The following is a 23,157-nucleotide window of genomic DNA, read 5'->3' on the forward strand; positions in this document are numbered from 1 at the left end:
CCTTATCAGATAATTAAGCTGTACAAACATAGGACATTTCTGGGCACCAATGACACAATTAAAATAATATATCTGCCCAAAGTCTGCAGACCTGAGCAACCTAAAGTAAAGGAAGGAGAAAATAAACCTCATTAAAATATAAAGTTAGAACGGCGTAGCTATAGGGGCTTGGTACACGAGCTTAAGGAAGCCTGCTGCTTTTATTTATGAAGACAAACATAATGGGCTATTGATCCTGCATTATCTGCCGGTCAGGTTCTGTGACAGGAGAACGTGGGAACCTGGAATTTCGATGTAGGACATAATAGGAATTACTGTATTAATTCTTTATAAACATCAGAAATAATTACAAATGGAACTTTTGGCCTGGTAGTAATAATAGTCGTTAATATTATCACCATTGCATGTTCATAAAGTGGCACCAATGTAGGAAATAATAGGACTATTAAAATTGTACAGTTTTATGTTGTTTTAAAAAAAATAGTACCTGTACCGTTTTCATACCAGTGCACAGTGTTTTTAAGATGCAGTTCCACTTAGACTGATTAGACATTATTGTCACTTTATTTTTTATTTGAAAGCTATATGCATTTGGAGCTCTTTTAAGCACAATGTCTTCAAACATGCAGGCACCAGTCCTGCTGACGAAATAGGTTCCTTCATTGAACACCCAACATCAGGAGTCAGCTACTGGATAAGTAACCACAAAGTGTAAATGATGATCGCTTTGCGGATACATGAATATGGAACGTTAATTATCTTCAGTGATCCGTGAGATAATAACCAACAGGTCATCTCCTGCTGCTGGTGATCTATGGGCAACTCTCTTGCGTCTCGGCCAACATCCTACTAGCACGCAACTGCTTAAGCGTCATTATATAGAAACAGACAGTTGCCGTTTGCCTTTTCTGGTGTTCGACTTTGCATTTCTGCACTAATGTAATAAAGTTAAGAAGCGAAATGCTACATCTAGTGTGTTTGATACATTCTGTTGCCTTTTTATTGTGGGAAATCACTTTTCTGTGCTTTTCAGCAGCTGCCTTCTAATGTGGGAATCAGCTTTACATCACAAGTTACCAAATAATTCATACTCTTTCTGCACTCATTAATGTTTGAAAAGGAGCAGTGAAGGGCTTTGAAGCAGAATATCCTCTCATGAAATTAGTGGATATGACATGGTTAGGTAATGTTCCATAGGAATGGGAGGGAGGCACGTCTCAAACCTTTTACATTGGAGAGGCTTTACTCTTTTCATTTGCTACTAGATGAAGGCTTAGGGCTGGATTATCTAGCAAGTCTCTCTTTTTCATTCAGGTAGATTTAGCCCGTCTAGATTACAAGCATGTGGGGAATGAAAGTCGCAGACACGTTTCATATGCCTAGTCATATGTCCTCATATTATGCGCATTTTCTCATTATAGGGGCAAACATAATACAGATGACAGGGCCAATCAACCACCATCCATTATAAGAGAAACAAATGGCTTAGAATAGTTCTAATAGTTTCTTTGTTATGAAACTCAGAACTATTCTTTAGATATTTTGAGTAATGCCTCCTCACAGCTTTTTATACACAGTGGAGGCCCAGGTAGATCCAGTCGCTAGAGAAGCTTTATGCAGGGCAGTTTTAAATAAAAATAAGGCCTGGGTTATTGTTATATGCTCAGAGTCTGAGAGATATTTTGAATACCATATGGAATCCCTGATCTTGCCCTATGGGCAGCTGTGCACCCAGACAGCAAGTGGACTCTGCTCAGATGATCTGCTGGCCTTGTAGACAAGAAAGCCATGTTTCTATCATATCAGGCCTGGCTGGACCTCCTGCCGGAGGAGATAAGATAGAATTAAATAAAATAAGTAAGGTACATAATCACTGCTAACAATAGAATATAGACGCAGTGTTCAAAAAGAACCAAATAAATAGATTTCCATTTAAGCAGTGTCTTCCTTTAAATAGAGATATGTGGAGCTTGGGGTACCAGAAGCCATAGATTAAGTTGAGGAAGAGTAGATTCTTTACTTATTATAGTGGTTAGTAAGTACTGGCATAACCTGAAGATTGGAAAGTGATGTAAACTGAGAACGAATGCCCACTGCTGTGCTCACCACTTTATTGTGCACAGCACGTCGAGAATTCCCTTGTAATTAAATTTGCATAATCTGCAACCAAATAAGCTTGTGTGTGGGCCTGCACGTCAGCACTGTGCATTGCAGGATCCGGTGTGCTTCTAATAAAGCAATACTGGTGCATATAGTCAGAGGAAACATTCAGTTGATTGCCATAATGACTTCTCCACTTCTGCCAGTTTAAACAATAGGAAAACCCTCTAAAACTGCTCATATAGAGTAATTATTTAAGTCTCTGTTACCGTAGCATGTTCCTTTGCAACCCAAGCTTTTACTCACCAAAGAGGGAGTCTGTAGGTCCATTTCCCTAAAGATTATGGTACCTGTTCATTATGAAGAACCAAACACCATTGAGCTTCTCCTGAGTGAAGTTCTGATCTGGCCGTGTATAGCGCAGGCTGTCTGGATTACACACAATTTTAACTATACATTTTGCAGGTCAGGATAAGTATCGACAGGCGGTGCTTCCAGTGGTTGACCCCTCATAATGCATAGTGAAGTAAGGAAGTCCACAAGGCAACTCTCCTAAAGACTCTCACTCTAGCAAATGAACTAGCGGCTCTCATAATCTTTGTCTAGTTCTTAATTCCGCATCTAAGGTTCTCTTCCATATCCACTTTAATAGTAGTTACTATCATTCTATTACTAATCATTCTATTATTTCTGCTTCACATTACCCTAAAGTAAAGCACATTTACTAATGCCAAACCTCTACTGTGTTACTTGTACCTTCTTACTTATGTTTACATGCAGGGCCGGCCCGACAATGGAGCCGAGTGGGGCAACCGCTCCAGGCGGCACTTTTGAGCCCTTTTTTTTTTTTTTTTAAAGCGAAAGAGAGAGAAAGGGGCGCTGAGTGGTTTTCGCTTACCAAGCTGTCAGTACCCGCTCGGCGCCCCTCTATCCTCTGCGGCGAGTCTTCCTGTTCGTGTTCCGAACAGGGAAACTCGCCGCAGGACTGCTGAAAGGTAAGTACAAGGGGGGGGGGGGCGGCAGGGACGGAGGGAGAGGAAGGGTAGATAAGGGGGGGGGGGCGACATTTTAAAATTCGCCCCAGGTGGCATTTTGCCTTGGGCCGGCCCTGTTTACATGTGCAGCGTAGAAAATAAAACGATTCCAGATAAATGTGGAACTTTGCTACAAACCTGGAGTGGAAATGTTTCCACTGGTTACTCCACTCTTACATATTTGCTCTTTATTAAAATATGTATTTTTTATTGGAGTCAGATTAAGCAATAATGAATTGGTTGATGCGCAGAAATCATATGCCAGAAACTACTGTGTTAAAACAATCTCTCTGGCGTTGCCTATTTGGTTGTTGATAGGTTTAGGGAGACTTTGCAAGGGTAGGGTGAGGAAAAGGCAAATAAGTTTATTAATGCAGGCTCTGCCACAGGCTGCCACCAATCGTCAAATGCATGAGCTGAACGTTCAAACTAATCTCTCCAAAACAGTTACACTGGTTGGCAAACAAATCATGGAAGCTATGTGTAGTTTTATTTAATGAATTTATTTTTGCTAAAAACTGTGACGGCAATAGTTTTCCCTTAACTTAGTTTTTTTGTACTTGAATGATCAGCACATCAAAGGGTTCAATAATCATGTTTAAAGTTTAGGTCTATGTCAATGAAAACATTTTATAACTATGGTTTTTCATTCTTTATCTAATCGTAACACTGTTTTTCTAAGGCTTAGCACTCCTTATTTGAACATAGCACTCTCCATCCAAGAATTGAAACCTAAGTCTTGCAGTCTTTATCCAAATATAACACTCTCTGTCCAAGAACATTAACCGTGTCACCAACTGAAGCATCCTTCGCAGCATTTGGATTCTTGCTTCTAGATCATAGGTACAGAACAAAATAGCCTTGTGAGTTTGTTTTTACTAAAGGCAATTTACAATTTCTTTTCAGCTTCCTACATTTGTAGGGATTTTGACCCAGGAGGTTTCAAAAAATAAAAAAAGCAAAATAAAACCCCATTTTTCATACCCATATAAAACCTGTTCAGCGGGTGATTTTCTTTAATAAAACAGTAAGGATAAAGTAAAACTGAATAACTAAACCCAACCATGACCTGATTTTAAATCAAAAGTGTATGATCCATGTTTTTCCTGCTCCTAATTTATTATGGTTGGCTGTATGTAGATATGCAGGCTTGCATTTTGTTTTACCTCAAATTACCTAATTATCAGTCTTGCTCAATTTAATAATTTGCATTTATATTTTAAGTACAAGCTAGAACAGAATTAAATGATAGCTTCCAGTGATTAGCTATGTAATTGATGTTATAAATGATGATAGATCAGTGAATTAGACATGAAGGCTGTCTACTAAAAACTTCTTTAGCTGTTAGACGCAAAAGCAGGAGGTATATAAGATGTACTTTTTAATAACTCTTTAGTTGTATAATGTCATTATATACAATATTATATATATATATATATATATATATATATATATATATATATATATATATATCTGTGAAAAAAGTATTTGCCCCCTTCCTGATTTCTTCTAGTTTTGCGTATTTGTCACAGATCATCCAACTAATTTTAATATTAGACAAGATAATAGTAAACAGATAACAGTAAATAAAAAATGCAGTTTTGATAAAATGATGATTTCTTATTTTATTATCATTTATTGTTTAAATATTGCCATCATATTGTGAAAGGCTGTTGAAACAAGCATTCATAAAGATGGGCATGCATTGTATATTTCAGTATGTGCCATAAATTACACAAACCAATGACAACTGTCCCCCAGTGCACATGCACATAAAGTGCTTCTGCTAATTTGAGTGAAGAGTGCTTTCTAGCCAGTGGTTGGCTACTTTAGGCAGCCAATCAGGGGTGCTAAACCAGCACCAAAGAGGGGGCATTTCACTGCAGCTAAACCTTTTATTCTTCTTTTTAATGAATGGTTTTACCATTTTAATGAATGGTTTGCTGGCGAGGCATGCAGAAGAGATGTGTCACTTTAATAAAATGATCACTTGAAAGCATATGTAGTTCAATACCTACTGAGTGATGTTGCAAGTCATGGTAGCGTCTGTAGCCTATCAGGTTCCTTCAATGATGCCATTCACTTCCTTGGAAAGTTCCCACGCCACTGTCAGGGTCTGCTTAATGAAGTGTGCTGTGAAGTTTTTGTTGGATCACAGGCTACATAGTGTTCACAGACAGGGATGTCCTTATGTTCATAGGTTGCATCCTGACAGTATTAATTGTATTTGCCACCGGAGAGCCTAGCAGCTGTGGCCTGGATGTGAGCTACGTAGTCAACAACAAGTGCCTTAGACTTGTGGCAGTCGCTTGCTTGTCTATGCTACTGAAAGTAACATAAAGGCGACATTGCTTTACGAGGGTGGATACAGGCATTTATTGATGGATTTTATTAGTCTACCAAATGAAAATAAACCTACTCTTAGAAAGAGAGATGGTTTGATGGGATTGCGTTGGTTACTTCTGTAGAACTCAAAGAATGTTTAACAAAATACTGGAAATTCATCTATAAAGCACAGTTAAGTAGTTCATTAATATTTCTGGTTTTGCGTTGGCGTTTATTCACATAAAACAATGCTTTGAAAAAGTAAATATGCATAGATAGAAATCATTCATGAGACTCCATATTGCTGTTTTAAATATTCATGTAAGAAACCTGATTTTAGATGCATTTTACAGTATGATTCATAAAAAGAAAAACTGTGCTGTCTCTGGTTAAAAGGTTTAATATATGGTTGTTTCATGTCTTTGTATGACCCGTATGCAATGAAATCAAATGAGTCCATGATTCAAGATATGTGTGATGTCTGCAAGTTTACATGTCTCTTGCATTTGCTGTATTACTTACCCTGGGGTATGACTTGTGTTTCCCCCCGTGTCTATAAACTTCTCTTGCATCTTCAGATCGTGCCAAATTTCACATGTTATAAGGGCCACATCAGCCCACGTTGTATAGCGTAATAATTTAGGGTGCTGTTTCCTGTTAACCCCATGAAAAACACCAGTAAATTAACCCTTGTAGAATGTTATGACAGCCTCTTATATAATGAGATCAAAAGTCCAAACGTAAAGGATTGCAGCATTGGTTAAATATTAGGTAGTCCCCTGCAGAAGTCACTTTATTGATTTTTTTTTTAAGGAAAAAACATTCCAATACCTGACTACACAGGGTGTTAAAGTAGTACTTTCTAGCCTTTGACTGCTGTTTCTCCAGGTTTTCTTGATCTAAAAGCAATCCTTCACATTGCGACACCATCAAATAACCACTTACTGCAAGAACACTTTAATAATAGTACTTCTAGCAATAATCAGTTGGCTTTGGGAGGCAAGTATGAGCCTGTTCAGAAGAAAAGGATGAAAAAAGTATTAAGAAAAGAAAAATCACTCATGTAATTGGAAATAGGCCACTCATTTTATGTATACCTATAACTAGTTATGGGAATGAGAGTCGCCAGAAGAAAATGGCTGAATGTTCAACGTATCAGCTTCAGAGAAAAGGCGGTGGGAGTTAATAGGGGTTAACACACAGATAAGGGTTTTTCTGTTCTTCGTATAAGAAACCTTGAGATTGGGTGATGTGAAAAAGCTGTAGTGAAAACATAATTGTGAAGAAGTAGGCAACAGGTAACCATGAGCTGCCATAGAACTGCAACTACCAAGATATCCAGCAACTACAAAAATAAAAATGCATTTAAATGTTCTATAGTGATTTTTGTCTAATATTTTGTTTCTTTTTAATGTCTTTTAGTACCGCCAAGGTTTACGCGAAGTCCTGTTGATCAGACTGGTATTTCTGGGGGAGTAGCGTCCTTCATTTGTCAAGCTACTGGAGACCCGAGACCCAAAATTGTTTGGAATAAAAAAGGAAAGAAAGTCAGCAATCAAAGATTTGAGGTATTAGGTCCATTGTTCTGTTCCTCCGACAAAGATTACACATGCATGGAGTTGTGTAATGAATCTCGTTTATTCATCTTTTTTATGATATGAGGCTTTTTGAAACGAATAATAAAACCCATTATCCAAATGGAAATATATACTTTATTAGGGGGAAAAGAAACTTTACTGGTTGAAATAAATATTCTAAACAAAATTTCTGCAAGGCATTGTAAACTACTATACTTGGAGATATTTTAAATTATTTGCCCAACTAAAATTAGAGTTTTCATTCCATCTGACAATGCCAAAATATGATCTTCATGACAGCCTTATATCAATAATATCTGAAAAGTCTATGCAAATCTTCAGTTATAAAAGTTAAATTATGTTTTTTTTATTTTGTTCATTGGCTTAAATTGATACTTTGGCAAATCCACTCCCTGCATGTTGCTTCTTGTCTATTAATGTTGAGCAGCTTAGCACAGAGCTTATGCCTTTTCGCAGCTGGCAGAACCTTTCAGAAATAAAAAAAAAAAACATACCTAGGACCATTGTATCTTTTTATACATTTGAAACTATTTTTTTCATATGAAATTATAGAATCATTTCTAAAATTCATGTAAATTATCACATGGCAAACAACAGCATTGTCCCCAGGGTGCACTTAACAGTGCTGCCTCACTGAGTCCCTTAACATGACCATAGGTGGCAGCAACAGTAATAGAAAAAAACTATCTAAAGCAATCGCACCATGTAACTGTATCGGCTTAACATTGTACTACATGAACTAAATGGGTTTACTCACTAAAGGGAAACTTGTGAAGAAAGTTTGCAGGAGAGTTGTGGTTTCGCTTCACTATTCATTATAAAGGACCAACAGTGGTTGCCAAGAATGACTGAGCTGGCCCACCATATACAGTTCAACGTATAAGGAGACTTTGAAGATATGTCACTTATTTACTACATATTAAACAGGGCCAACCAAGCTCTTCCTGCACCAGAAGCTCACTGAGGTTGGACTTTTCTAATGCATAGTGAAGTCAGGAGCTGAAACACAACCCTCCCTTAACTTTCCTGTCAGCAGTCTCTTTGGTGATTGTCATATAGGTGTTGATACTGTGACGGACCTGTTGTCTGCGTTTTTAGGTGTAAGCACTGTGCTTTATTATTATTTTATTATTTTAAAAAATGTTTATTGAAAATATTTTAAAGTTCCAAAATGGAAAGAGTTTGTAAAGGATATCTTTTCTGACTGTAGTTTGTAATGGATAGGAAATATTACAAATGCAAAATAAAGTTTATATGTCAGACCATATTGAATGATGAACCGTTTTACTGTGTGTATCATTGGGAGGTTCCTAAGATGTTACAGAACTTTACAAATGATATTGAAATTGAGAATGTACAAGTTACATTAGTATAAGATGTGGTAGTTTTTACATGTTTCCAAAGCTTAGCCAATGTTGTTTATGTAGTCTAACTTTGCAAAAAAAATTATCGATATCTGATGGCATCACAGGTAAAGGTGCCAGCATTTTGTAAAAGCATTACATTACTGAGTGAACTGCACCTAGTGTCTAGAAAAAGTATTTCCGACCTGTTCCAAGGTACCATAACATTTTTGAGTTTCAGAATCATCTGACAACATTACAGGTGCTGTTCCATCTTCTCTGTTGAATTTCACAATTTTGTAACTACACGCAGCACTAGAAAGATCATTCCTACTGTGATTGAATGCCCAAACCCTACTCAGAAATAATGCTTTAATCATACAAAATCTTCTCTTTTTACCAGAAATATTAGTGATGTAACACAAAAGTGGGCATTGATGAGTACTTAATAATAATAACTACATTGTTTTAAGCGATTGAACCTTCAGAGGAAACAAAAAACAATTTACTTTCCTAATTTGCGAGCTAGCTGAGGTAAAGTTGGAACAGGACCCTACTTTGCACACTGATACCTATAGGTTTCTCCACAAATGACTCGCAACCCCAAGTGACACCCCAAGCACCCAGCTAGTTCACTATGTACCCAGGACCCCATTGGGAGAAGGTTCTGGATCTGAGCCCTGGATCTGACCCCTTAGTTTCTGCCTTTTTTAATTCACATTGAGCCACGTGTTGTCATATACATCATCAATACCAACTACACCTGTGACAGCTTTACTTTTCTTCCACAGGTAATAGAGTTTGATGATGGATCAGGATCTGTTCTTCGAATACAACCCCTGCGAACACCAAGAGATGAGGCTATTTATGAATGTGTTGCATCCAACAGTGTTGGAGAAGTTAGTGTGACTACCAGGCTCGTAGTTTTACGGGGTAAGGAAACAACCCAGCTGTATACTTAGTTGATATATAGTTATGTTTTATGAAACTGCGTATTTTTGTTATTTTATTGCATTTACAAATAGGCTAACATACTGTGAAATTATGGAGAACATGTAATATGTATCGGTCATGTTGTGTCCCTCAGACTCCTAATGCTATGTAATATGAATGTGTACAGTAGCGCTAGAGAAACTTCCCTATTCAAAGTAGTTTGATGAATTAAATTAATTAATTTAATCAGCATTCTTATTTGACTAGTGACCATCTCTGAGCGATAGGTTTAACATTTAATGCCACAAAATCTTAACGTGGAAGTCCCACAGAAAGAAAAATATCTTTTGAACTTCAGCAAAAAACAGTGCTCTATAGAATAATGCAGGTTGGGATTGACCAAAAAATTAGTTTTGTCTAATTTTGTTCCAGTAAACGTCCTTCTTAATCTGCACAACTGGAGGCTTCCATTCTTGTCAGTCGTGTGATATTTTAGGTGGCTTTTCCCACTCAGTCACCACACTGAGCTGATTTTTAAGGCAATGCTATGAAGTCCCTTCCGCCATATACTTTCATTATTCTTGCTGGGTGATTAACATTGAGCTATTGTATTGTTTACCACAGGCAGTATGATAAGGAGTTTGTCTGCTAGATTAGGCTGAGATAACAGAGCTAGAACATTTTGTAATCTGATAAAAAAAAATGGTGTGAGTTTAGCTAGCCAGTTTATCTGGTTTTATCATGCCATAATTAATGCCATACGAAACCCAATATTAAACGCTACAAAATCTTTTAGCACTCTGAAAATATAATGTATTGTGAAATCCAAACCGCTCTATGACATCACAAAATGAACTTGCAGTATCAAAGATATTGAGAGGATGATATATTTAATATGGACATTTTTACAGTAATACAAGGACTAGAAAAAGAAACCCAAAATAAAATAAACAGTGTCCTTCACCATTTCAACTCCCTAGTCAGGCACCATTTTTGGCCACATGTTGTTATTATTAAAATATGAAAAAGTAGGCAGACAGATCACAAAAACAGTTACAGATTGAAAAATGTTTAAGCAGATTTCTTTTGATAGCGTTAGCTCTGCATGACATCACTGACAACATACACGCTTTAACTGCAAATTGGTCCAAGTATGAAAACCCCACGTTTTAACTACCTATTGTCTGTTGCTTTATAAAACACGGTGGGCCTTCATTGAATTTGACAATTTTGTAGCCTTACCACTTAATTGAAGTAATCAGTAGAGCTAGAGGTGAGGTCGTCGCTGAAATAGGCATACAGCAAGGCCTACACGCACACAAACTCGACGGAGGAAGGAATATAATTGTTTCAAACAGCAGGTATTATAAAATGTGCATTCTTCTTATTGTAAAAAGAAAAGGTGACGAAAAAAAAATGCTTAAGCTGGTGGTTTGTAACCTTTTGACAAGCATTACCATGTTTATTACAGTTATATTTTATTAACGCCTCTTTTTGGAGATGAACTTGGTTATTCCTGCTGTGAAAATAGTACTTTCAAGTCTTTACTATAAAGTGATCTCTGCTGGTTAGCCGGCACAGGAAGCTGAGTGACAGCGGCACAAAGCAGAGTTTTCGTTTAGTTTTCCTGTTTTTCTCTTTCTTCTCAACACTTTTAAACAATGGGAATACGCAAGCCAAAAAAAAAAAAAATATGCGGCAATGCTTATTTCTAACAGCTTACATTTTTAACGTTTTATCAGTGCAAGTAGCAAATGTTCGGCTATTCAGAAGAATATCAATAAGTGCCGTTAATTTGAAGCCAACTCAAATTCATTGTCCAGTTTATTATTTTTGATTGTGCTTTGGAAATATTGAAATTTCCTTAACCCATAAGATGTATAAAAGAATGTTAAGATATTATAGGTCGTTCTATCGAAAGCAGGGCTCCCCATTTTGGTTTGCCATCATAGCTATGAAATGTACGGTCACCGCGATGGCCTGCGCAGGTTTCAGGATTTGGGCCATTACCTGTATCTTTTTGCGTGTGTGTGTGTGTTTGATTAGAAGTTTCACATATGATAAAAGTTTGTCTCTTATTAAGAATTCTAAATCTCTGTGCAGTTTTTGCATTACCTGCACCTTTAAATGCCAAAATACTTTCTTTGAAGTATTAAAGTTAAAATGTACAGCACATTTAAAATACATTTAATTTACAGAGAGGAACATATCAATCATCATAATCAGCCCTAATCAGCTCAGGTGCAAATGAATTGTTTGAAAGGTCACATATATTACTTGAAGACTGTGCATAATCATAGTGATTAAACTTGTAGATTATTTCCCTCCTGTGTATGACAGATTTGGACTTGTTACTCACTTAGCGTTTTAACAAATCCAACAATGATTATAAAGTGAACTGTCGATAAGTACTTTTTTCTAAGGATCTCCAGCACACTGATGATGACCCATAGGAGGAGACCACTAGGTGTGATGCATTCAAGATTTTACATTCATTCAGCATATAAAGGGACTGGGGAGCTTTTGGAACCCTATTCTGAAGGGGGAATTATGGGTAGAGGTCTGGGAGCCCATCAGACGGACAAACAAAACCAAGGCTTTTTTCCTTTTCTTTCAATAGCTAGCCTAATTCTTTTGTCGATATGGACACAATTTGAGAATGGGGGGCATTTGATGCATGTCTAACTAAAAAAATTAAGAATAATCAACCCAACTGCAGTATTGGTTTTAACTTCAAGACAATATCAAATAAATGAATCACACTTTATATGTTATTTCTGATAAGTTTTAATACAATTCCTTCCAGAAATGGGTGATATGATTGGCAAAGCACACAGTTGTGCTTTTGCTTTAAGGACACTTTTCTTCACTCGTTTGATGCCTGTGTTGAATTACTGTGATGAATTAGCCCCATAGAACAGATATTTCCAGGAAGACCCTGCCAACGTGCCTTAACCTCTGTAGTCCTACTGGGAAAAGATTAATTCAGTCCTCTTTTGCCCATCAAATTTCTTCTTAAGTAAAGTTGTTAATAGATTTAAATTAGCTCTTTGTGCAACTTATTAGTGCTTCAATTAAACAAAAAGAGTGAACATGCTGGGTAATTACTTGAAATTCATCCATCAAAGTTGTATGCTGAATAATATTTCTGAAGCATCCCAATTTTATGTGCGTGAACACTATGTCACTTTAGGTTGAAGTGTAGAGTAATTAGCCCTTCCAGTGCTCTTAGCAAATTACGTCTTCCAACTCTCTGATACCAAGATGGGTTCTATAAACTAACTGACCTAAAAGGGAAATGTTCAAGAATGTTTTAATCTGAGAGTACAGGAAAAGTGTTGATGCCTAAACATATTATACACTTAGTTTTTATAATGCAAATAAACATGCTTGATAACCAAAACTTATAAGAATAGTGCAGCTTTCGCAGATGAGGACTTTGCTCGATGGTAAACTGGCATGTGAATAGCTCAGTGTGGGAATGGCGTCTGCTGCAGTGGCAACAAACAACAGCAACACAAGACCCCTGCAGTTATTTATATTGGTCCCGTAGAAGAGAGCACAGAGATCAGTTTGAGTACAATGTCATGCTATGGTGCTCTCAATGCCAGCAACCATACACAAAGTTTTCTAATGCTGTCCTTCCATAACACTCAAAATTGATATAAGACACAATACTATGGTTTGTGTAAGGGGTTATGGCCTGTACAAGGCAAGGGTCTTCACCAGATAGGGTGGGTCTTTTTATCTCTTGGATGAGTATGGTGGGTTGTACTTGGTATGATCAAATCATGCCCCACCAGTTGTCTTTTTGTATAATTAATAATAATCAATATTATGCTTCACAATGAATGACCATACTTGGAAAGTTTCCAAATGAGCTAACCCTGCAATGTTATATACAATGAATATAAGATATTATGAATTAAGCCATCTGTATTCAAACAGGTATTCCAGCTGTTATATACAAGTAGGAAAGTTGTCAGTTGGAATGTGGAGATATTATTAGTGTAAAATATGAAACAGACATCTCCACACTGTGTGACCTTGGTGTAAAACCCTTAAACGTTTCCAGGCCTGTTCCCAATTCTATAGGGCTACATGAGAGTTTTCTTTTTCAAGGCGGGAACGCAACAGATTATATAACCCACGAGACGTACTGCTAAAGAAGATTTTAATGTCCGTCAAAAAAAAATGAACTTCTTTATTTAGAGATTTAAATGTAGGACTTTGCATGTCTTGAATGATTAACATTAATAGATGTGCAAAAGGCATGGAGATTTATTTGCTGTGCAACATTAGAAGAATCAAACGATCAGGATTAAAGAAGACTACAGAAAAAAACCCTTTCATGATTCCTGTGGGGTAGAATGTGGCATTAGAATTTAGTATGTTTGATCTCATTTACAGGTATTACTATCAGTAGTTGTACTTGTTGACTGACGAGGCTTGCATTAATCTCTCTACTTCAATCTCGTACAAACCCCTTCAGCTACAAAAAGGTCAATATCTTCTTCAGTAATACAGTATATTAATGAATTTACCACGCACTAGCTTAATCGCAAACAGAAATCTTTTAGCAAACGTGTTTCATTTTAACAGATCCAATCGGGTAAATAGAAGTTTAATGTATTAAATTATTTTAAATTATCCATCTAATCATGAAAAAATCATGAAAAAAAAAAAATCATTATAAAGATTTGTTACTTGTTCTTTCAATCTTGTATGGCTGCCTATGTAGATTAGTTTTTTTTCCCATTGAAGTATCTGCTTTACATACATAGATCATACCCTCCAACATTTGAAATGGCCTAAAAGGGGCACTTTTGTTTTAGGAAGCGGGGCTTCGCCAAGACTTTTTATGTGATGTTGTACCCTATTGATAGAGATTTAATGGCTATTTCTATAACTTTATGGTGTTAAATTTGCACTGTTTAATTCTATACTTTGTATTTACATCTATATATATATAGCGCAGATTGGGTAGTGCTTTACAATCTGAGTCCATAAGACAAATTTAAAATCACAAACAATAACAAACTGGTACAAAAAGGAGAAGATGAACCTACTCTAGGTTAATATATCACAATGTTTTCCTTCCGCAAGAATGGCTGACCAGGTCTTGCATAATAATAGTTCACAACAAGGCATGTATTATCAAGACTATCCCTAATTTAACTATCGATTATGAAGGGCTAACCAAGCTCTTGATGCAAAAGAAGCTGACAGGGAATATATTTAGTGGAAGTAAGTTTAAATGGCAACCTTTCTCCACACTCCCGCTTAGTGAATACAGCTCAAATGTGTTTAGGGGAACTGTCAAATTCCAGATTATGTACAACCCTAATTCTTACACCCGTGTACAACATTTTTGTTTTGTTTTCTTTTGCTAGTTTTCACTTAATTATTAATGTGAAAGTGACCTTGGTGTGTACTTGGAAACTCTTCATGTTTGACCTGGAATCTGCAGGTTATGTGCTGCTTCCGGGGTCTCTGGGTCAGTTTCTCCTTCCTCAGACAGGGGGAATGGGGCAGTAGTGTCTGGGCACCCCACTAAAGGCTGTCCGGAGCTAACCCTGTGCATGGCCAGTTCATATACCAGGGCATTTCCCCCAGAAGAGGTAGCGAAGGTCCTAGGTATGCCTGTGTTATTTTTGTTCTTGTGCCATCTTGATTATAGTTTAATTTTGGATATGAATGTTCCTCTTTAAATATAGTGTTACCAATCAGCACATAATGTCCCCTTCTTTCACAGATTGCTTCAAAAGAGGAATAAGTGTGATTTTTTTACATTTTGTTTTGTTTTCAAACCATTTGACAGTCAATAATAAAAATAATATGTTTTCTATGAAGTCATTTTAATGCATATTTTCAATGTGGGCTATTTACGATCCCACATAATGATTGTGGACATTTTTATTGTTTAGAAAATGAGTTATCTAAAAGGAACAAGTATTGGAGGTGAGCAATTGGCTTTTGCCGTAATTTCTTCATTTGTGATCGGTTGGCTTTTTCACCGACAAGAAGGAGAAAGGTTGCAAAGCCACAAATTGGTATGAAATCTTTTTCGATTGGTTTCTTTAACTAAAAGTGTGAATAATGTAGGCCTACAAATCTGATTGGCAGACAATAAAAAATTGTTTTCGGATAATGGGTAAGGAAGGGTACAAAGGGCTAACAGATTACTTTGTGCATTTAGCAATAAGTATGGATTTGTTTGGGCTCAGCTGGCTGGAATCTCTGTGTAATTTATTTTTGCTTCCTTATTTTGCTGATATATCCTTGAGGTTTATTTCTCTGCCTTCTGAGAATTGTTTTAGAACATTTACCTCCTCCTGGAGCCGCTCATGTTGGTGAAGTGTTAATGCATTTTGAAATCAGGAGAAAGTAAAAAGGTTAAGACCTGTTTCCTTTACACTTTACAGTTGAAGTGGTCCTTCGTTTTCCTCTGGCTGAACAGAGAAGTGCTGTGGGTTATTGTTTTTTGTCCCCACAATGTTCCATATGAGTGTTTCTAGCTATCTGCATAAAAACTGCTTAAAAATGTAGGACCTTTTTATCAGCAGATTTTACAATAAGATTGTACAGACATTATTCTTCTATGACTTGCATATGGTATGTATGTGCAGATTATTGGTACCTATATTTCTGGCACACTGTGACTTTTATTTACCGAAATTATTAAAATAAACTCTCAATTGGAGCCTTTTCTAACGTATATTCTGCTGGCCCAGACCGACCAGCCTAAACATCCACTAATTTTAACCTCCGTGCCAGACCCAGCTAAGCCATGCACTGCAAAACCTCCCCCCAGAGAGCACACACAGATCCTGGCAGACTTGGGTCAGGGATTTATCTTCAGAGCCACTCCTGGGGAGCACAGGGGAACCTCCTCCCCCGTCTCCCCGAATCTGTTGTTTGAGGGGGTTTAAATGGCCATCACCTATACCATTGTAGGGTACATCAAAGTCCTGGAGGGGAACTTTCAAAACCTGGCATGGAATTTTAGTCTGTTGCAATACTGGAGTTGAAGCAATGGCCCACCCTGGTCTCCAAGTCCTCCACACCAGGGATCCATACATATAACGTACCCGATCTGTGCATAAAACCCAACATGTTTAGCTTTCCATCATAGTTTCTATATTTTTCCATACTGGGGCTCTCAACAAAATACACGATTTAGTAACACTGAATAACTGTAATACTATGTGGAAGAAACCTTTTTTTCAGCAAAACCTTCTAATTATGTTTGTTTCTTGGGTAGTTAAGTCAAATGGGCATATGTGAGGGTTTAATAATTTGGTGGCGTTGAGTCTGGTTCACCTGTCTATACAAGGAAGGTTTTTGGTAAAAAAATAAATATTGCTCGATGGTAAAGGGGCAAGCTCAGTGTAGGAATGGCATCTGCTGCAGTGGCAACAAACAGTAACACCAGACCCCTGCAGTTATTTATATTGGTCCCGTAGAAGAGAGCACAGAGATCAGTTTGAGTACAATGTCATGCTATGGTGCTCTCAATGCCAGCAACCATACACAAAGTTTTCTAATGCTGTCCTTCCATAACACTCAAAATTGATATAAGCCACAATACTATGGTTTGTGTAAGGGGTTATGGCCTGTACAAGGCAAGGGTCTTCGCCAGATAGGGTGGGTCGTTTTATCTCTTGGATGAGTATGGTGGGTTGTACTTGGTATGATCAAATCATGCCCCACCAGTTCCCTTTTTGTATAATTAATAATAATCAATATTATGCTTCACAATTAATGACCATACTTGGAAAGTTTCCGAATGAGCTAACCCTGCAATGTCTCCAAATATTCATATTAGATATCTTATGAATATAAGATATTATGAATTAAGCCATCCGTATTCAAACAGGTATTTCAGCTGTTATATACAAGTAGGAAAGTTGTCAGTTGGAATGTGGAGATATTATTAGTGTAAAATATGAAACAGACATCTCCACACTGTGTGACCTTGGTGTAAAACCCTTAAACGTTTCCAGGTCTGTTCCCAATTCTATAGGGCTACATAAGAGTTTTCTTTTTTTAAGGCAGGAACCATTGCAGGGTTCATCAAAGTCCTGGAGGGAACTTTCAAAACCTGGCATGGAATTTTAGTCTGTTGCAATACTGGAGTTGAAGCAATGGCCCACCCTGGTCTCCAAGTGCTCCACACCAGGGATCCATACATATAACGTACCCAATCTGTGCATAAAACCCAACACGTTTAGCTTTCCATCATAGTTTCTATATTTTTCCATACTGGGGCTCTCAACAAAATACACAATTTAGTAACACTGAATAACTGTAATACTATGTGGAAGAAACCTTTTTTTCAGCAAAACCTTCTAATTATGTTTGTTTCTTGGAACATGTACAGAGCAGAGGTAGCCTACAGGTAAACTTTCTGGCTGCTGCGGAAATACCGTGATGTTTCTCCAGTTGTATGCTAGTTGAGTATCAGTAGTAGATGACCTCATTGTTGGCTACCCCTGAGAAGAGCATGTTATTAAGATGTTTTTGTTTGTTTTGTATATCTTATCATATTACAAAATAATATGTATATTAATTTCTGTTGATTCCGGTTCTGATCAGTTGAACACATCCCCTGCTTGCCATACTCATCAGCAGTCAGCCCCAGCCCTGATTTTCAGAGTGTCTCATACGCAGATATAGAAAGCTCTATTCTTTTAAGTGGTAACATTCATGTACTGATTGGTGCTTTTGAAAGTAGCACGGAAATTAGGCCATTGAGGGGGCAGTACATTGCAGCTCTAGAGCTGCAGTTTCCCCTTAAGGTAAGTTTTTTTCCTACACATAAAGATTTACTTGTGCCTAGAACTCTGACCTCTTACCAGGGCTTCATTTCTCTGCCACTGTGTTACTGCAAATATAAGTGTTTCGCTCAAATGACAGACAAAAAAAAAGTAACAGTTGCTTCTCATAAACTCAAAAACCACAAAATGGAAACATAGCCTAAGGTTATTGTTATTACAGCTTTAAAATTACAGACCTTAGGTTTACTTGTTAAGACTTGATATTTGCATTTCCCTGTAATAAAAAGAATGTTTATTTGATGTTTTTTAAATGGCTTTTTAGCTCATTTTCATGAAATTTGGCAAGAAGAACACAAACCTATAAAACAAAATGGGATCTGGATCAACCTCTATCGCAAATGACATCTCTAGAACATTTCATCTATTTTACTGCCTATCAATTTTTAGATTCTCTTCTGCCTCTCTCCTGCCTCTGCGATACGAGTTTATACCAAACGTGCATGTAGGAATGGAGCGTTATCCCCGTGACCTTCTGCTGTTCAGAACACATTTACACTGCTCTGCCCTTTAGTAGGAATAATGAGCTGTTCTGTGGATTGTATTATCCAAAAATCTCAAAAAAAAATTTAAATCATAAATGCACGCTCCATCCGCTCTTCTTTCCAATTCCCATCTCAATTTAATAGTTTCACAAATTTGATTAAGCTTATTGCCTATTATTTATAGTAATTGAAGCTTTCAAATGAAAATGTCAGGTTAATATATATCCACTTTAATGTATTATTATGAATATAAATGCTTCATTATATCAACGAGAATGCTTTGGAAAAAAAATGTGCTGCTTCAAGCTTAAAATTAAGCTTAAAAAGTTCTAAACTATAACTATAGTAGATGTTTAGTTGGCAAAAAGTATATGACTACATTTCTCAATAGCAAGCATCTAATCAAGGCTGGACTAGCCTTCACAGACATGGGAATGCCACTTGATCTTACCATAAACATAGCTACATGGAGTAAATATCTGAATTCGGTAGAGGAATCTCACACCTTGGTGGCGGAGCATCTAAAGTTCAGGGAAGTCTAGCGTCTCTTCATTAGAAAGTAGCTGGTATGTTATGGAACATACAGGACAGAAGGTCCTGAAAGAAGACTTGGTCTTCTAAACGTTCTTCTTGATGTTACCCTGTATAGTAAAAGCTGTGAAGGTGACATGTGAAGAATATTTTCACACACCACGTTTGGTAATTTATTGTATTGGTGGTCGTTGAACACCAACTGAACAATTTAAGAAACAAAATTACAACCAGTTAACACAATTTCACAAAGCTTCATGTTCCTAAATGTTTAAACATTATGAAAATGTGCAGAGAGAAATTTAGTCCAGGGCATACAAGTACAACATCATTATTAAATAAAAATCTCTTATGGCCAGTGCCCTTATTTAGCACAAGTGTAGTATTATGAGAAAAAAAAAAGTCTTCTTTATCGGCATTGACAGCATGAAGACACTCAAAGCATCCTCACTTGTACGGCTCTGTTTCCTGCTGGTACCATTCTATGAATAGTTCTGGACTTACTGTGAAGAAATTATCAAGTAGACAGATCAGGATTACCTGCTAACAAATGAGCTTTGTAGAATGATTCCCAAAATCTAAAAATAAAGCAGACCAATAAATAAGGAAATGTGAAAGTAATTGAGCCGGCTCTGTAATTTATGCATGCAATTATAAATACTCTGGCTTATTCATGTTACAATTGTTTTCTGAGAGTAAGTCTACCCTATTTCTGTGCAATTAATAGAAGCCATAAATCTTGCTAAAACCATTGGTTTAGAGAACAAATGTAATGCTAACGATTTGTGTCTGACATTCTATTACGTATTAAGCTGAAAAACATTTTGAGAACATTAAAGGGGAACTGTCACATTCCAAATGATGCCTGATCTTAATTCATACAACATAAACCATGTTATATTTTCCTTTTTACCTAAAGAGGTTTGTCTCCATAACATTTTTAGTAAAGTGAAATGAATGTATTACAACTACCTATAGCATGTGCTTATGTTTGGCACTAAACTTTTATAATTCCAAGAAACTACTGTAGTCCTGAAATAGATAACTGGAAGCCATGTCTGGCGTTTTGGCCCAGTGTTTTTAGGTTTAACATCTGATTGTTGGACCTCAAGGCAGTGTCTTTTCTTCAGGGTGGAAATCCTGCTCTTGCTTATTCAATACATTCCCTGCCCATTTTGGGCATTTTGGTCCCTAACAATCCATGAACTTCCCTCCTTTCTTCATGAAGAAGAGAAAGAGGCCTACAGCCTTCCATTAATTCTATGTCCTAGATTGTTATTATAAGTGGCAAACTCCTACTAAGTATACTGTTATGATTATGGTATAGGGTCTGCCATATATTACTCTTGCACAACATTTTGAATCCTGCATTTTATGTCGGCATCACCCACTAAATTAGGACCTTCCTGTAGACTTACAAACAGAATTGTTCCTTAATTTTGGCTGTTGAAAGGAGCAGACTGATGGTCTGTTTCCAATGTATACATTTTAAATATGCTTTTGTTTTTATATAGCATTTACAGGCTTTATGTGTGATACGATTCATTGGGTAAGATTAATCACTTTTAAAAAAATAAAAAAATATTATGTAATGTAGCTTATCCCATGTAGGAAAATATGCAATGACATAATAGATTTTTATGAACTGCAAAATTCTTACTAAAGATGATTTTTCTTCTTCGCTGCCCATAGTTAAGTAAGCATTGGATGTATTTCACAGTTTTTACACGTGATTATGAGCATTGGCTGTGCAAGTGCCCAAAGGGTCCATTTATAAACTCTGAACTTTTATTACACAGTGGTCATGATAATACATTGCAATATTATCCATGTCCCCAGAGAACTATTTTTTTTTCCTATTATGATTCATATATTCTGGCCATATAGCCACAGAAGAAAAAAAAAAGCCACATTGAAATAAATTAAGGTAAAGTTATGAACTATATTTTCCCTCTGGAAAAAAAACCAAATGTAAAACATAGGCTGTTTTTTTAAATGATGTATGCAAAAACTCACAGCTCCTTAAACATGTATTTTGCCCAACATGGGTGTGTCAGCTACATCAATGACCTTGGCATATAAACCTAAGGGTTGCTTCTCTGTCATAAGTAACAACTAATCATAACATATCTCCATACGTGGAAACTTTCCCAATTTCATCCAGAGAGTTCAGATATCCGAGTTGGTTACTGGGCCTTCGCGTTTGTGTGCTTACTCTCCAGACGGGGCCATGGGTCACGTCTTGTCCAGGTTCTACCAACTCGCCACACTATGTGTCGTTAAACCTGCTCCTTGTTTCAACCACATTGCCACGTTCCTACCTTCTATAACAGGAGAGGTCAGGATGTCAGGCCTGGGAAGTCCCAGGTATGAATATCTTCCAAGTGTTCTCCTTGAAATCCAAATTGCTCTTTGCTTTTCACTTCCCTCGATGTCCTTCTTTTGAAGGATCTCATAATGTTTTCTGGCTATGAGTGTTCGCCGATGTTCTAAAGCCCTAAATGTTATGAAAAGCAGAAAATGTGTTTATAAAATCAACACTGTAAATGAAATACATTATTGTTAGAAATGTTTTATTCAGTTACATAAAAAGCAATCAATATGTCAAAAGCACTGGCAAAGCCCAACTTCTGGCCTATAATTCTAACCACACCCACAAAGCCAAAAGTGCCCATCTTTGGCCCTTTGAAGTCTCGGGAAATAGGAATAAGATTTTACATGTACATTTATTTCATACACAATTACACTTTAAAGAAAGTGATATTTATCTCTTAAAAGACCAAGCTCCTAAGTGATATTCTGCTCTGCACATTAAAAGTTAAGTAACACCGCTTGAGGGTGAACTCTCCATGCTGTTGCTTATTACTGAGAAAGATTGATAAAAAGTCATAATTTCACATCTTCAAATAAAATATAGACACAACAGGGAACAATTTTAATGCTTTCCTCCAGGAGCTTTCAAAGAAACCAAAGTACACTGTTTTTAAAAAAAGTATTGGGTTGAAATATTCAGAACTTCTACAGCATTGTATCTATCACTTTCTAAAAACTCCTCCGTAAGCAATGCTTTTTATATATATATATTCCAATGTAATATGCAGTGCTAGAGAACGTAGGATTAGGTTTGCAATTCCCTTTAAGAGTAATGGGAATTATGCAGCTAATCCCTCATGCATAATCTTGAAAATGAACCTCGGAGTCTAAATCTAATGCATGGGATTTAAACACGAAAATAAATAACTTTCTACTCTGTATAGTGCATACATGCTCACAACGGCGGTCTTAAATAGACTGAGCGGGGGAGCCTCTTAATCTCTTTGGTGTTAGCAGGTACTATAACTTGTTGCACTGAGAACACAATCCTTTGCATTAATAAGAAAAAACATATATATATATAGATATATATATATATATATCTATATATATATATAGTTGGTGCTGGTTTATGCTGGATGCTCATTACTTCAACAGAACAAAAATCCCCAGGAATGTAATGCTAAGCTAAAAAATAGGTGCAGATGTTTGTGTCCTTTTCATTTAATCCGCTTTGTGAATATTTAATTGTATATACTGGACATCTTTGCAATAAAAATGTTCAAGAAAGCAATTATTTTACTTGAACATGAAGAGGACGTTCTTGTTTAGTATCTTACACCTCGGTTTGCACATACATAAGAAATAGCTTTTTTTTTAATACGATGGTAACTCAGAGATGAGGATTTCAGCAAAATTTTGCATTGGAACTCTCAGTTCTAGAAGCCTTAAATGCTTATCTTTATGGTGCTAAGATGAGTGGGAAGAGGTAATGATGGTAGAAGAAAGACAAATGTCGTGAGAGGAATGAAGAGGGCTGTTAGGGGTGTATTTGGATAGGAGGGTAGAGATATAAGGGTGTGGGGAGTTGTTAAGGGCTCTGTAGGTCAGGGTCAGAAGTTTGAACTTTGCTCTAATGGCTATGGGGAGCCGATGAA

At 36.8% G+C, this 23,157-nt stretch overlaps 1 protein-coding gene across 10 annotated transcripts in view; it reads left to right on the forward strand.

Annotated features, from left to right (window-relative positions):
- Positions 1–23,157, forward strand: part of LOC149285345 (receptor-type tyrosine-protein phosphatase delta-like) — a 123,971-nt gene that overhangs the window by 23,490 nt on the left and 77,324 nt on the right. For 7 of the 10 annotated variants that reach the window (XM_089495484.1, XM_089495485.1, XM_089495486.1 and 4 more), the window contains exons 1-2: positions 6,890–7,027; positions 9,192–9,333. Coding sequence is in view for 3 of the 10 variants with exons in the window: in XM_089495479.1 (XP_089351605.1) it covers positions 6,882–7,027; positions 9,192–9,333 (288 nt within the window). In the remaining 7 variants the exon portion in view is untranslated. Of the gene's footprint in view, positions 1–6,881; positions 7,028–9,191; positions 9,334–23,157 lie in introns of those variants that run through there. The other 3 variants (XM_089495479.1, XM_089495480.1, XM_089495481.1) reach the window with 1 other exon arrangement.

The sequence above is a fragment of the Sceloporus occidentalis genome, unplaced genomic scaffold (assembly GCF_023333645.1).
Source record: "Sceloporus occidentalis isolate IW3139 unplaced genomic scaffold, rSceOcc1.0.p SCAF_80, whole genome shotgun sequence".
NCBI lineage: Eukaryota > Metazoa > Chordata > Lepidosauria > Squamata > Phrynosomatidae > Sceloporus > Sceloporus occidentalis.